At 35.3% G+C, this 14,546-nt stretch overlaps 2 protein-coding genes across 4 annotated transcripts in view; both read left to right on the top strand.

The window, feature by feature from the left end:
- The window catches only part of zmat2 (zinc finger, matrin-type 2), a 6,099-nt gene extending 2,015 nt beyond the window's left edge, over nt 1-4,084 (top strand). Inside the window, exons 5-6 of the mRNA XM_016481034.1 lie at nt 375-520; nt 3,348-4,084. Coding sequence (XP_016336520.1) covers nt 375-520; nt 3,348-3,491 — 290 coding nt within the window. The 3' untranslated portion in view covers nt 3,492-4,084. The remainder of the gene's footprint in view (nt 1-374; nt 521-3,347) is intronic.
- A 3,230-nt stretch (nt 4,085-7,314) lies between these two features.
- Nucleotides 7,315-14,546, top strand: part of lcp2a (lymphocyte cytosolic protein 2a) — a 15,138-nt gene continuing 7,906 nt past the window's right edge. Inside the window, exons 1-14 of one of the 3 annotated variants that reach the window (XM_016481070.1) lie at nt 7,315-7,682; nt 7,989-8,051; nt 9,831-9,877; nt 10,624-10,698; nt 11,586-11,620; nt 11,705-11,745; nt 11,837-12,017; nt 12,097-12,218; nt 12,294-12,339; nt 12,444-12,509; nt 12,688-12,716; nt 13,297-13,316; nt 13,521-13,634; nt 13,735-13,756. In XM_016481070.1, coding sequence (XP_016336556.1) covers nt 7,548-7,682; nt 7,989-8,051; nt 9,831-9,877; nt 10,624-10,698; nt 11,586-11,620; nt 11,705-11,745; nt 11,837-12,017; nt 12,097-12,218; nt 12,294-12,339; nt 12,444-12,509; nt 12,688-12,716; nt 13,297-13,316; nt 13,521-13,634; nt 13,735-13,756 — 996 coding nt within the window. In that variant the 5' untranslated portion in view covers nt 7,315-7,547. Of the gene's footprint in view, nt 7,683-7,988; nt 8,052-9,830; nt 9,878-10,623; nt 10,699-11,585; nt 11,621-11,704; nt 11,746-11,833; nt 12,018-12,096; nt 12,219-12,293; nt 12,340-12,443; nt 12,510-12,687; nt 12,717-13,296; nt 13,317-13,520; nt 13,635-13,734; nt 13,757-14,546 lie in introns of all 3 variants that reach the window. The other 2 variants (XM_016481069.1, XM_016481071.1) reach the window with 2 other exon arrangements.

Below are 14,546 nucleotides of genomic sequence, written 5' to 3'. Positions count from 1 at the left end.
TAATACACGAGTTTCACAATTTGAGTTGAATTACTGAAATAAATGAACTTTTCCATGACATTCTAATTTATTGAGATGCACCTGTATATATATATATATATATATATATATGGAACACATGTAGCGTATATTCATATTTTTACACTCTTATCTGTACAAATCTTTATATGTGATATTTAAATGAATGTTTATACTATGTGTATATAAGTGCTCTTTGTATATATACTTATCTATTTTTTATTATTTTTGTTCATTTGTATTATTCTGTATTCAGTATCTAGCAGTTGTATTTCTATAGAAAAGTCAAATATATTATAAGCACACTTGGCAAGTAGCATTTTCTAATTTAATACATTTATTTTGCCATTACACAGATCAGAGAAACCTGGGAATGTCCATGCGAGTGGAGCGCTCTTCATTGGATCAAGTTAAAAAACGTTTTGAAGTAAACAAGAAAAAACTGGAGGAAAAGCAGAAGGAGTATGATTTTGAGGAACGAATGAAGGAGTTGCGAGAGGAGGTCAGTCTTGAAATTGAGGTTCATTTACGGACAGGTGACATGCAAATAAGTGTTAAAGGTGCAATAGGTGATTGTCTTCAGAAACATTTTTTGTTATGCTGGTTGAAAGTCTCTTCACATCCCGATAGCAATCATTAAGTTAAGTGGTCTAAATGTATTTGTCTGTATTTATATATTCTGTGGAAGGCGTAGGACCAAGAAATGTTCGTCCAATCAAAACGCTCGGTCCGAGCATTTTAATATGCTTTCCTACCTGCCTGTCAACGTATGTATTATCATACCTCTGCCTTAGGAATACGCCGATCCGATATTCATATCAGGTATCGGCTCCGATAGTGCCGTTTTTCTCGGATCGGGTATCGGTCAGAGAGGGCCGATCCAAATCCGAGATTTTATTTTATCCCCTCCCCCCCCGATTGTGCTAATTATTCTGTGTTACTTCTGAAGCCATACGATAGCTTAATGTGAGCTACATATGAATATTTAAGTCCTTACATTAAAGTTCACACAAACTCTTTTCTCCGCTGTGGCTGTCAGTCATTCGTTCAGCCTTTAAACCCTGGTCGCGTTCGGTTACATCAGTCAATTAAATGGGGGAAAAAAACTTCACTGGTATCGGTATCGGCCAATACCGAACCCTAGATATCGGAATCGGTATCGGAGGCGAAAAAGTCGGATCGGAGCATCCCTACTCTGCGCACCGCGTTCGCACAAACAGGACACGTCATCAGTGCGTTCATGCACGCTGTGCAGACAGAGCGAGAATGGCAGACGATATGATCCCTACACAGTGTTCATTGCTCCCTACTCCCTGAGCGAGAGAAATCCGTTGAAGTTTACTTCACTTCGGAACATGGGCTGGAATTAGGAACCGCTGATGTAGCCTATTGTAGTAATGTTGTCTCTGGTATTCTGGTCTGTGAGCGTAAATGCGTTAAGGGGGCGTGGCTTTGGACGGCGATTGCAGGGAGGGTGGGACGTTCGCTTTCAGTGCTATCAGGCTAAAGTTAGCATTTTCCAAGATCTCCTACTGCACCTTTAAATAAGTGTGACATGCAAAACCAGTGCCTCTTAACTCACAATTGTGAATAAAACTATATAATTTTTGTGATGACCAGTGCATGTTTTATGTAAAATCCAAATCTTAAAGGAACACTCCACTATTTTTGAAAATAGGCCATTTTCCAACTCTCGAATCCATTCAGCCGATCTCCAGGTCTGGCGGTAGCACTTTTAGCTGCAGCTTAGCATAGATCATTGAATCTGATTAGACTGTTAGCATCTCGCTCAAAAATGACCAAAGAGTTTCTATATTTTTCCTATTTAAAACTTGACTATTCTGTAGTTACATCGTGTATTAAGACAGACGGAAAATGAAAAGTTGCGATTTTGTTAGGCCGATATGGCTAGGAACTATACTCTCATTCCGGTGTAATAATCAAGGAACTTTGCTGCCGTACCATGGGTGCAGCAGGCACAATGATATTATGCAGCGCCTGAAAATAGGCTTATTGGAAGTTACCTAGCTGTGACTATTTTCAGTCGCTGCGTAATAGGGGAGTTGGAGAATGAGCCTATTTTCAAAAATAGTGGAGTGTTCCTTTAAAGTGATAGTTCACCCAACAATTAAAATTTGCTGTTAATTTAGAGATGTGGGTGACTTTTGTTCAGTAGAACAGTAAAGAAAGTCACTCTGACTCGAAATGAGTCACATATGATCCTAGGATGTTTTTGCCAACTCATTCAGCACTCCAGTTACTCCAAACAGTTTGGAATCGATGATCTGCTGAACACTTGAATGAAGGGGCGAAATGAAAGGTTTTTATGGTTTATGTAAAAAGGTTTTATTCACTTTATATGCTTTAGACATGTAAAACATCAGTGTTTTACATTGTTGGGTGCTTTAATAATATAATTGTGAGTATGTGACGTCATCGCTTAATTGTGTAAACAAACTGGTGAATCAGTCATTTGAACCAGTTCATTGAAATGACATGTCCGAAGTTACTCCAAACAGTTTGGAATCGATGATCTGCTGAACACTTGAATGAAGGGGCGAAATGAAAGGTTTTTATGGTTTATGTAAAAAGGTTTTATTCACTTTATATGCTTTAGACATGTAAAACATCAGTGTTTTACATCATTATTGGGTGCTTTAATAATATAATTGTGAGTATGTGACGTCATCGCTTAATTGTGTAAACAAACTGGTGAATCAGTCATTTGAACCAGTTCATTGAAATGACATGTCCGAAAGAACCAGTTTGCAGAAAAGAATCAGACTTCCCTGTTTGCCCAAGACTCTGTATTAAAGGTAATAATGCTGTAAATAATGTTCAGTTTCTTGCACCGACCAGTCGCTTCGTTTCAATACATTAGCAACATATCGTCAGGAGCTACGGGTATTAATTTTGTCTTGCCTGTATATCTTAAATATCTTATTCAGGTCAAAAAAAAAAAAAACACACATTTAGTATCCCTCTAATTTTGGTAAAATAATTAACATTTTGCAGATACTCCAAAGTGTATTTAAAATTTTGACCATAACTGTATATGCTTTTTTTTGTTGTAACTCTTAAGTGCTGGTAGTCTCTGACTTGTATTTATGAATCACCAAGGACCATGGTTTCAGCTAAAAATCATCTTTACTATTCTATTGAAGAAAAAATTCACCTACATTTTTGGATGTCCTGAGGTTGTGTAAATGAACAGCAAATGATCATTTTTGGGTGAACTATCCCTTGAAGAATTTTCCTTTGTTCTGGCAAGAGCATATCAATACTCAAGAGTTCATAACCTATCCTAATTTTTTCATTCTGTTGTTAAGGAGGAGAAAGCGAAAGCTTACAGAAAAGAAAAGCAAAAGGAAAAGAAAAGAAAGGCAGAAGAAGATCTCAACTTTGAAGATGATGATGAAATGGCTGCTGTGATGGGATTCTCAGGTTTTGGATCCTCCAAAAAAGGCCACTGATCACTCATTTTAAAAGTTTGCTCACCAAGGCCTTCTGTGAATAGGTATCCCTGAACTGTATGAAAATTTTCAAGAACTTCATTATTGCTTTACAGGACCACACAGCTTTTTGTTGCGCATTCTGTTAAACACCTCTGATTCAACACATGTGGTGGGTAACCTGTTCTTGGCCCTTGATTATAGAACATCAGCATAACTCTGTCAATCTAAATTGAGCTCCTTATTATGATGGAAGTTTTTGTTATAAAGTGTAAATAGGGCTGCATATGCATAAATGTTTTATGAGTTGTGTCTGAAGTTACCATCTTATACCTTCTAAACAATGAAACAGAAAAGGTTCAAATTAAAACAATATAACCTCAAGACTTGATGCTTCTATTCCCCAGCATCTCTGTGGATGTGGGGCTGACAAGGAATTGAAAACCTGTTGAAGTTATAATTATAGAGCTTTTTATTATTATTATTATTATTATTATTATAAGGAGACTGATAGATTGTAATTTGTGGTTATTTTACATTAAAACATTGACTTTTTTTTTTTTTTTACATGAAACATTGAAGTTTTCCAGTGTATTAAAGTACAATACTAACTATGGCCATGATAAAGAACTAAAGATTACTTGATGTGCATGTGTGTATGTATATGTAAATAGAAATTTACGATATGGAGTTATTCATTTTTTTTTATGACATCTGTTACAGAAGTTTTATTTACTTTACGTAAGCACACATCACATATAATGACAACTTAATTAAATAATTAAGCATTTTTAACTTGACTAATTACCAAAATTAGAGTAATGGAAAAGCTTTAGCTGCTATTGATTTATATAGTAGATTACCACCTGGTGGTGTTATTGGCTCCCATAAATTTACTATGGCAAATGAAAATGTACATCTGGCAAAATAATCAACAAAATGAAATAAATCAAAAGTCAGCACCTACAATTCTAAATAATTCCGCATAGACCTTGGGCCCGTTCTTCGTACGTTGCTAACTCAGCTGGATTTGATTGTTGACGATTTGGCATGATCTTGGATTATTTGGTTCTTCGAAGCTCATCCCGGAGGTCCGTAAATTTAAACCTGCTCGGGAGCAGGTTTATTTCATGTAAACAGGATTAGATCGCATCTTTTTAAGCAGAATTTGGGCGCGTTCTTCGTACATGGCTAACTCAGTTAGCTGGATTTGATTGTTGATTTGGATCATTTGGTTCTTCGAAGCTCATCCCGGAGTTGCTGTCATAGCAACAGGTCCGTAAACTTAAACCTGCTCGGGAGAAGGTTTATTTCATGTAAACAGGATTAGATTGCATCTTTTTAAGCAGAATTGATACTTAAAATCTGTCCCAGCCACCGCTACTTTATTACAAGAGACCCTACTAATCCAGGGACAATAATTTAAAATAATAATTTAAAGATAATATAATAATGTTGTGTAGCCTTTAATACTATACACGCAGCCGGTTTTACTCGCGGAGAGATTTATTCGTCATAAAATAATCACTTCATAGTTGTATTCGAGTCTTACACATGCTATACAGATAATGTAGAGTCGTGTATTAATTTGAGTGCTGACAGCTATTATGGGAGTGTCTTGATGGAGCGCAGGAGATGCAGATAACATGATCTTGACCCTTAAGAAACTTTAATTACTGCTGTCACGTAACAAATTTGTTCAAATATAAAATTAAATGAATTGCTAATTACTACGTTGAAATAAAAATGTAAAGCCTGTACAAATATTAGAACTCGTGAATATAAATAATTGGGAATCATGAAAAAAAAATTAAAGTAAAATAAAAACAGTGCACATTTAATTTATCTATTGTAACATTTATGTAGTTTTGTTTTCCTTATAAAAGGCCAGAAATTTGTCAAGTTTTTCGTCAGGTGTCTTTTTTTAATGAAATTATGTCATTACGGTGCTGTTTTGCCGCCTGCCAATCGCTGCATTGCTGATCGTGGTTTCGAGTATCGATACATAGCCCCCTTTTAAACCAACCCATGAACGCGCAATGATCTCAGATAACTCAATCCAGCCATACTAATCATCAACAACAGGTGCGTTCGAAGAAACGAATTAGCCAGATCCTGATTAGCGCGGTGATATCATCTTGGATGTGTCATTTGATCTCGGATGTAATAAGCGACGTACAAAGAACGGGCCCCTTGTCAATTAAAAATGTCAATTCACAACATAAACATTCCAACAAAAAGAACAGCCAAAATGTTAATTTGTAAAGGGAAGCGGCTCAGCTGTACACACTGACAGACACATGGTGCCAGAGGGTTCTGTCCTTTCATTAGCCTACAAATGCTATTTCCATTGTGCATAGATAAAGAGGAAATATAATGTGTCTGTTGTATCAAAAATGAGGAAAAACTGAGCATCAATGATAGGTTTGTGATCTCCAGAAACAAACGCGTAGCCATTGAGAGTAATAAACAATCCTAAGCATCAGTGACAAAATGCTCAAATAATTGCATTTAAAATGAGCAATAAAGAAGAAAAGAGGGTTTTTAGTGTGTCTAGCGTGTGTAGCCTAACGATAGTTTCCACTAAAATAAAGACCAAGTAATGTTACAACAGAATTCAGTGTGGGAGCTCCTTAAAACATTATTGACATATAAACAACTGGATGACATTACCCTGGCCTGAATCAAAACCGCTGACTTTGCCCTCAAAACTGATTTTAATACACCCACTGAACCACCTTCTACTTTGTAAGCAGCCAGGACATGGAAATAACTGTGACAAGGCAGGGGAATTGTATTTTGGTGTATGACATCAATTAAATGTAATATGATAATCATATCTGAACATCCGTTTACAGCTTTGCGAATCAAATACACTTTACAGCTACATCAAAGTGGATATTCAGTGATGCAGGCACATTAACCGAGATATTTCCATGAACTAACCCCTACAACAGGAGCAACTGAAAGCTTGAAACTCATAGTTTCCAGTTGTGGGTGTTACATGCGAACAGTTCCGGGACTGAACCAGCCACCCGTGTTGCAGGTCACGATCCACAATCATTCACACAATCTGACTTTTGATTAGTTTCTTTTGAAAATGTGGTTCTTAGATAGTAAATAACTGCATAATTCCCATAATACAATCATTTGGGTGCTAGTTTTAAAATAAAGCATGCTACAAAATTGTTACAATTTAGCCAGGTTTACTTTAAGAAAACAGTTCAAATGAAAGTGATAAAAATAGCTCTTACGTATCAGTCTTTAAATGTTAAATTCAAATGTTAAATCTGTATTTAAATAAGCAAAATATATAACCTGGAAAGCATCAACTACTGGCAAATAAAGCTCTGAACTAAAAGATAAAACTACAAAAATATCTGTAATAAAATTACAGCTTTGGTATATACATATATATTCATATGATTTATGTTGTAAACGTCTAAATGTTATTTTATAAATTATTTTCCCAAAGAAAGCCTTCATGATAGCCCATTGCCTGTGTTTATCAAAATTCAAATCCACAATTTAAGAATCACATGACGTGGAACTGGCAAGATGTAGATAATGAGGCAAATAATTAAAACATAATAATGGAGTTTTAAATATACATTGTGTGTCCAGGATCTTACCAAATACTAAAATGAATCTAAGATTGAGTCCAGTAGTTCATAATGTCCAGTGCTTATACATCTGTCTGAGGGGGCGAAGATTAATTATAATAAATTAAGAAATAACTTCTTTTTTTTATGAAGGGGCTGTACTTCCCCTGTTTGTCACAATAATCATTAACAGGAAGACTTTGGGGAAGTGGATGTCATTCTTTCTTTTTATACTGTGCTCAGGCAAATCCGGGGTGTTGGGCTTTTTAGTTATTTTTGAAAATGGTAGAATTTTGAGCAATTCTCCCGCTTCTACATTTGAAACTGGGTGATTCTGTCACTAAAGTATTATCTCTTTTGATTTGATTTCTTTTTTTATTTTTTATTTTATTTGACACCAGTCTCCTCGTGTTCTCAGTATACAAAGTGTCAGGCACAGTGTGAACTCAATGTGAGAGTGGCAACATTTTTTTCAATGCTTGAAGGTATCTGGGATTTGATATTCATAAGTAAGTGTAGTGCGTTTGGAATAATGAGTTCTGATAGTATTCCATCCAAATCAGAGGTTTTGAGCTGGGATTCGCAACGGTTAGCAGACTTTCTGAAGAAAGTAAGTTGCTTTCTCTTTCCATCTTTCAATGTAAAATATATAGTGAAATTGAAAACATATCTGTTGCAATCCATGTATTATTAAATGTATGTATACTATAGACATATAGTTACGAATCTGATACTGTTTAGAACTGATAAATGAGAAATATTTGTTATGAAGTAGCATTACTGAATGTACTTCTACAGACCTATGTTTGATATTTAATGTTATTTAATATTACATTATGTTGTTTATGTAGGAGATATGGTTATGTCTGTGAGCCTGTATATTCAACTGACATACTTTCTTTTTCATTATCTTTAGCGGAATCTAACTGGGTGTGATAAGGTCGTGACACAGTGTAACATCAATGGCCAAAGGTTCCTGGTATGTACCCCTTTAAAATTTGAGTCCAGCAGTTTTGGTGGGTCACAGGTCTGTTCTGATCACAGACAGGCAGGAAAGGGGGGATACATAAAAATTCAAGAGGCATTTAGAAACCAGAATTGACCATTTTCAGCATGTGTCATCATTTTGTCATAATTAATGTCATAATTTAGTATAGGCCTATTTTTGGCCCTATGCATTTGGTGGTAATCTGAATAAAATGTGTTTGATTTTAAGAACGTTTACATTTGTAAAAATATTTAGCTTTTAATTACATTTTGTTAAACATTCATATTCATTGTGGAACGCAGACAATAATTTCCCTTTACAAAACAGATGTCTGTGGTCTGACTCAATGTGGTATCATTGTTTTCCTTGATCCTGCATTTCAGGAAGCACTGTTATTAGAAACTAACTACCAAGTAAACTACTAACTTCTAAAAAGTACCAAGAACTCCTAATTCTCCTAACTTCTATTTCTAAACTACCAACTCCTAATCAGTCAGAAATCAATAAAAAAGTAAAGGTTTTAAATGTGTTTGTGTGTGTTTATATGTATGTTCAACTGATCCTTCAAATGATTTTGAAGGACTGAATCATTATTGCAGTGATTAATATGTTTTTAACCCTAACCCTATCTGATGCAGTGCATAGCATTTTATTTCTCAAACAACCATGTCGGAACACGTACCCATGTACTACATAGTCCAGCATGACAATGACAAGATTCATCAGGCTCAAACTGTGAAAGACTGGACATCACAGAGTACTGACCTAAACCCCATTGAATATCTTTGGGATGTGCTGGAGTAGACTTTACACTGCCTGTCCAAAAACAAAAGTTGCACATTCGAATATTTAATTGGACAGCCTTTAGTTTTGATGACACTGTGCATTCGTTCTGGCATTGTTTCAACAATGTTATGCAACGTCAAAACATTTATTTCCATCAAGAGTTGCATTCATTTTTGGCCGAGATCTTGTATTGACAATGGGAGAGTCAAACCACTCTGTAAAGTCGACTCCAGCACATCTTTAAGACTTTTAAAAGGGTTAAGCCCCGTTCACACCAAGAACGATAACTATAAAGATAACGATATTAGCGTCCACACCAGCGAACGATATATCGTCTGTTTATTAAGCTTACATGCGTCTGCCGCTTTAAATTCTTGAGCTCGCTACAGCAGGATGGATTCTGATTGGCTGTCAAATTTTTATCGTTCATCAGCTGGAGAAAAATCGTTTTGAAAGTGATTCAAACGATATCATTTCTCTTTGTCTTTATCGTTGTAGTTGTGGTGTGGACTCTGCTATTCTTTAATATTGAGAACGATTTTTAGAACTATATCTTTATTGTTATCTTTAACAATATCGTTCTTGGTGTGAACGGGGCTTTAAGCTAAAAACATTTTTTTTAATTCATTCAGGACAATGAAATTTATATGTTAAAATTGTTCCTCATGCTAACTGAAACATTATTTCACACTTTTTGGGCCCTATGAATCTTGACATTGTCATCCTGGAATATGGACATGGGTGCATCTTCCAACATGGCTGTTTATGAAATTAAAATCTATACTATGCATCAGTTAGGGTTAAAAGAATTGTTGCAAAACATACAACATGCCAGAAACATATTAATCACTGCAATAACGATCCAATCCTAGACTCTTCAGTATTTGCTTATTTAACTCCAAATGGCAAAATTTTTTGGCTTGGCATTGTACATATGATGTACAGGCAATGAATTTAAAATCAGTCTGTATATATATATTTCAGAGTATGTCTGACAATGACCTTCAAAAGTTCCCTAAGCTTCATGCGCCGTAAGTACCGATTGTATTTTCTGTGCTTATTCTGTGTATTTGTCATTCTTTTTTCTTAGTCTGTACTGGGTAAATCTCACGAGTACTTTAGACATCGTAAACAACTTTAGAATTGATTTGCCATAAAGTGTAGAATAATATATCATATCCACAGTATTCAAATACTTTTTATTTATTTAAAAAATACAGTTCCTGTGCTTTAAAATCTTTTTAAAACAACTGTAGCTCATCATGTTGCCATATTATTTTACAGTGTAAAAAGTGTACAAACAGGTAGAAATGTGCAAGAACACCATCGATGACAGAGTGACAATAAGAGGAAATACTGCACAGGAAAGATAAACCAGAGAAGCAGATGTGGCAGGAACCATAGCGTTGATGCAGAAACTGTTTTGCAGAGCATGTTTGGTGTGAAATGGTTGAAAACGCCCACACCTCAATAACACTTAAATAAGCAGATGCTATTGATTTTCCCCCAGAAGCGTATTTGGCTTTAGGGATATGACAGTGACTTTGTGATAAAGTGATTGTTGTTAGTTTATTAAGCATTGTCAGGTGCACAGAAACGGGGACAGAAAATTATGGCTCTGTTACCACATCCTGCTTGAGCTGAACCCTCAGCCAGTACATAAAGCAATAATAATTACATTCTGTTCTTTCTCTTAAAACGCCTACTAATCAATAATGTGCCAGTAATGGTAGTTACACTTTGAGGATTTGAAACGGGTGTTTTCTAATATTTTTAGGCTTATCTCCAAAATTTGTCAGGAAATCAACAAAGAGAAGAATTGGAGATTCTTTCCACCGATTCCAACAATAAGGCCAGTACATCTCTACCATCACAAATCTTGTGTTATATATGAAATATTATGTACACTAACATTCAAAGTTTGGGGTCAGTAAGATTTTTTAAATGTTTTAGAAAGAAGTCTCTTATGCTTACCAAGGCAGCATTTATTGAACAAAAACAGTAAAAACAATACTGTAATATTGTGAAATTACAATTTTAGTAGTTTTCTATTTGAATACATTTAAAATGTAATTTATTCCTGTGATGGCAAAGCTGAATTTCTAGCAGTCATCACTTCAAGTCTTCAGTGTCACATGATCCTTCAGAAAGCATACTAAATATGCCAATTTGCTGCTCAAGAAATATTTCTTATTATTACCAATGTTGAAAATGGTTGTGCTGCTTAATATTTTTGTGGAAACCTTTCTTTAAGATTGTTTGATGAATAAAAAGTTCAAAAGAACAGCATTTATTTGAAACAGAAATTTACTTGTAACATTATACAAATCTTAACGGTCATTTTTGATCAGTTTAATGCATCCTTGCACAATAGAAGTGTTAATCTACTGACCCCAAACTTTGAAATGTTAGTGTATACTACATGACTCTACAATTATGTGGTCATCCAGACAACACATCTATGTTCTTGTTGAACTTTTAAAGGTTTGTTGTCCCATATATTAACATCCTGTCATCATTTACTCGCCCTCAAACCTAAATAACGTATTTTCTTCTGCAGAAACACAAAAGAAGATATTCTGAAGAATGTCTTTAAGTGATTATATTTTTAGTTCCACAGAAGAAGAAACTTCACACAGGTTTGAAACGACATGAGGGCGACTAGATTAAATGATTCAGTATATAACCAGCATATCTACAGTCAGCAGACAACTAATTATCCTTAGTGTTTTGTAACAGGCCATCACCAGTTCCCAGCTACCCACAACCACCAGGTATGATATAAATACAATATATTCAATGCTACAAATTACACTTTTAAAGAGTGTCTAGAAGAAGTCTGCTCTTACCATTTTCAGTTGAGCAGCATGAGGATCAACTGTGGGATTCTGAAGAGTTTGTAAGTCTCGTATTTGTGTTTAAAACTGTTTTGAAGTGATCAGTATCACATCTGATTGGCAGAGTGCGTGTGTTCTTTCCTCCTTAAGGAGAGTGATGATGACTATGAGAATCCGGATTCGAATGATGAGGGTGAAGCTAGCGGTGGAGACTATGAGTCCCCAGAGGAGGGGTCAGACAGTGACAACAGCTATGAGCCTCCACCAACCGAGCCTAATGAAGACACGGCCCAGATCTGTCCCGCAAAACCCATGGAAAACAGTGATTATATTGGTACGCAGAACTGGACACCCCTCCATCCTACTGTTGTCTTAGTCTTTTGGAAAAATGATAGGATTCCTTGTTTTGTCAGATAATAACCGCACACGTGGAGTGGGCAGAAGTCAACCGCCTGTCCCTCCTGAGCGCCCAGGCCCTGGACCCGCTCTCCGTCCTGTGGAGCGGCCAAGTGTGAGTCCTTCATATTTCCAAACAGTATGTGTCCCTATTTATTTCTGATTTTCATTTTTTGAGACTTCTTTGCAATAAACTCTATATTATAATCGATAGGTTGGACTGCCTATGAGAGAAGAGCGGCCCCTAAAAAGATCCCCAGGTAGGAAAGTATTCTTATTTTTAGTAAAAGATAAACTGGGTGTGATGTTGTTGAACTTATCCACCTTTTCAATATGTTGTTTCTACCGTTCTGTGCTCTTATAGCACCTGCCGTGGACCGCAGTACAAAGCCAGGAGCTCTGGACAGAAGCCACCCTGCAGCTGTAGCAGGTCACTTTTAGCAAATAATAATTGAGAAATAATACAGTTCAGATTACTTTGAGATGATCTGGTGTCAAAGATAAAGATAATGTAGGCAGTGTCTGAAGGGAAGGCTTTGATTCTAAACTGTATTGCAATTACAGGTTATATGTTTTAACAACCCTTAAACTGTATTGTGTCTTCACAGGTGGAAGAGGCACATGCTCGCTTGACAGAGTAAGTTTATTTTGTCCCGCCTCGAAGTAGAATTCGGCACTATGTGCCTTAGTAATGTTTGACTTTTTTTTTCACATTAAAAAATTGCATTTACTGAACATGAATTAATTAAGTATATATTATTTTTAAGAATAAATTAATATATATAATGATTAACTATATTAATAAATAAATATATAATTATATATAACAATATATAAGTATATATTATATTGTGTGTTTTATAAATATTTATGACTGTTTGAATGAATATACAATGAATAATATACAATATATAATATACAATGAATATTGTTATTATTACTATGATTATTACAACATACAACATAATAATAACTTCCATGCTTAAAATATAAATGACATTTTTTTCCTAACATCTTCCTAAAATTGAGTGTGTGTGTCTGTGTCTGTGTGTATATATATATATATATATACACACACATACACTTTTTTCCTAATATTTAGTCTTTCCATTTCAAAGTTTCATTTTGATTTTTTTGTATATACTACACCATAATAACTTTACATTTAAATGGTTCTGTAAAATGGTATTTCTCTAATATTTTTTTTTTTCCTGTAGGCTGGCCAACCGCCAAGAAGGTACGGTGGTTTCCTTTAATTTCCTCTTTTATAGATACAACAGAAATAACTGCACATGTGCATTTAGTATGACGATATTTAGTAGTATAATTTACTATTTAAAAAGACTGATATTCTCTTGTACATCTAGAAAAAACTAAATCAAATTTGTCATACATTTTTCGGGATGTTTTCATTTGCTTTTATTTCATTTGCTTTTATCAGACTCCCTGCAGTGGAGCCACCAGGAGACCCGATAAGAATTCCCAAACCCTCGCTTCCTCCATCAGGGGTGCACAGAAGTGCCTCCTCTGTTACACCAGGCTACTCTCAAAACAGGTCAAATTCATAATTAAAAAAAAAAAAAAAATTATAACTTTACGCTGCACCATTCTTTCACAAAGCTGCCACTGTAACTTGTACCTTGCTTTTCCAACAGACAACCTGACTACAGAAAGGAGGTAATCACATTAAGCACACACACAAATATACAGTATATATATATATATTTTAGGGATGTCCCGATCAGGTTTTTTGTACCCCAATCCGATCTGAGTCATTGAATATTGAGTATCTGCCGATACAGAGTCCCGATCCGATACTTGTATATTCCCGAATGTATGTTTGGTGCACACTTCAAGTATTAAAGTCATTAAAATCCAATGTACACAGAGTTGTGCAGAGAGTAAAAGTAATATATGTATGATGTATATGTATATATATTACAAGATAAACTCTCTCTCTCTCTCTTTCTCTCTCTCTCTCTCTATATATATATATATATATATATATATATATATTATATATATATGAATATAGGACTACTTGATATAAACTTCTTGTATTTTATATGTATAATAAGCAGAGTAATTGCAACATAAAATGAAGATAAGGTTAGAAAGCATGAAGCTCGCGGTGTCAGAACGCCAGTCTGTCAGTCAAGTCCGAATCAAGACTCAACCCATAGCAACGCGATATAACACAGCAGATAAAAGTAAACGATAAATGAGTGATCATTACAAAAGTGCACATCAAATGCACATGAACATGGAAGCTCAAACGTGTATGACGCGCTAGAATAGACCACACCATTTCTCGCGGAACACACACGCACATTTGAGCACCTTCTTTTCCTGTTAAAGGCACAGTATGTGATTTTTGCCGCTAGAGGGCGTGTATTCAAAACAAACATAGAGGCAAAGGCGTAGTTTGATGACGCCGTGACTGAGTGTGGAATCATGGGAGTTGTCC

The sequence above is a fragment of the Sinocyclocheilus anshuiensis genome, unplaced genomic scaffold, assembly GCF_001515605.1.
Source record: "Sinocyclocheilus anshuiensis isolate Anshui unplaced genomic scaffold, SAMN03320099.WGS_v1.1 scaffold509, whole genome shotgun sequence".
NCBI classification, from domain to species: Eukaryota; Metazoa; Chordata; class Actinopteri; order Cypriniformes; family Cyprinidae; genus Sinocyclocheilus; species Sinocyclocheilus anshuiensis.
Note: the sequence above shows the minus strand (reverse complement) of the source record. Positions and strands in the feature narration are given on the sequence as shown.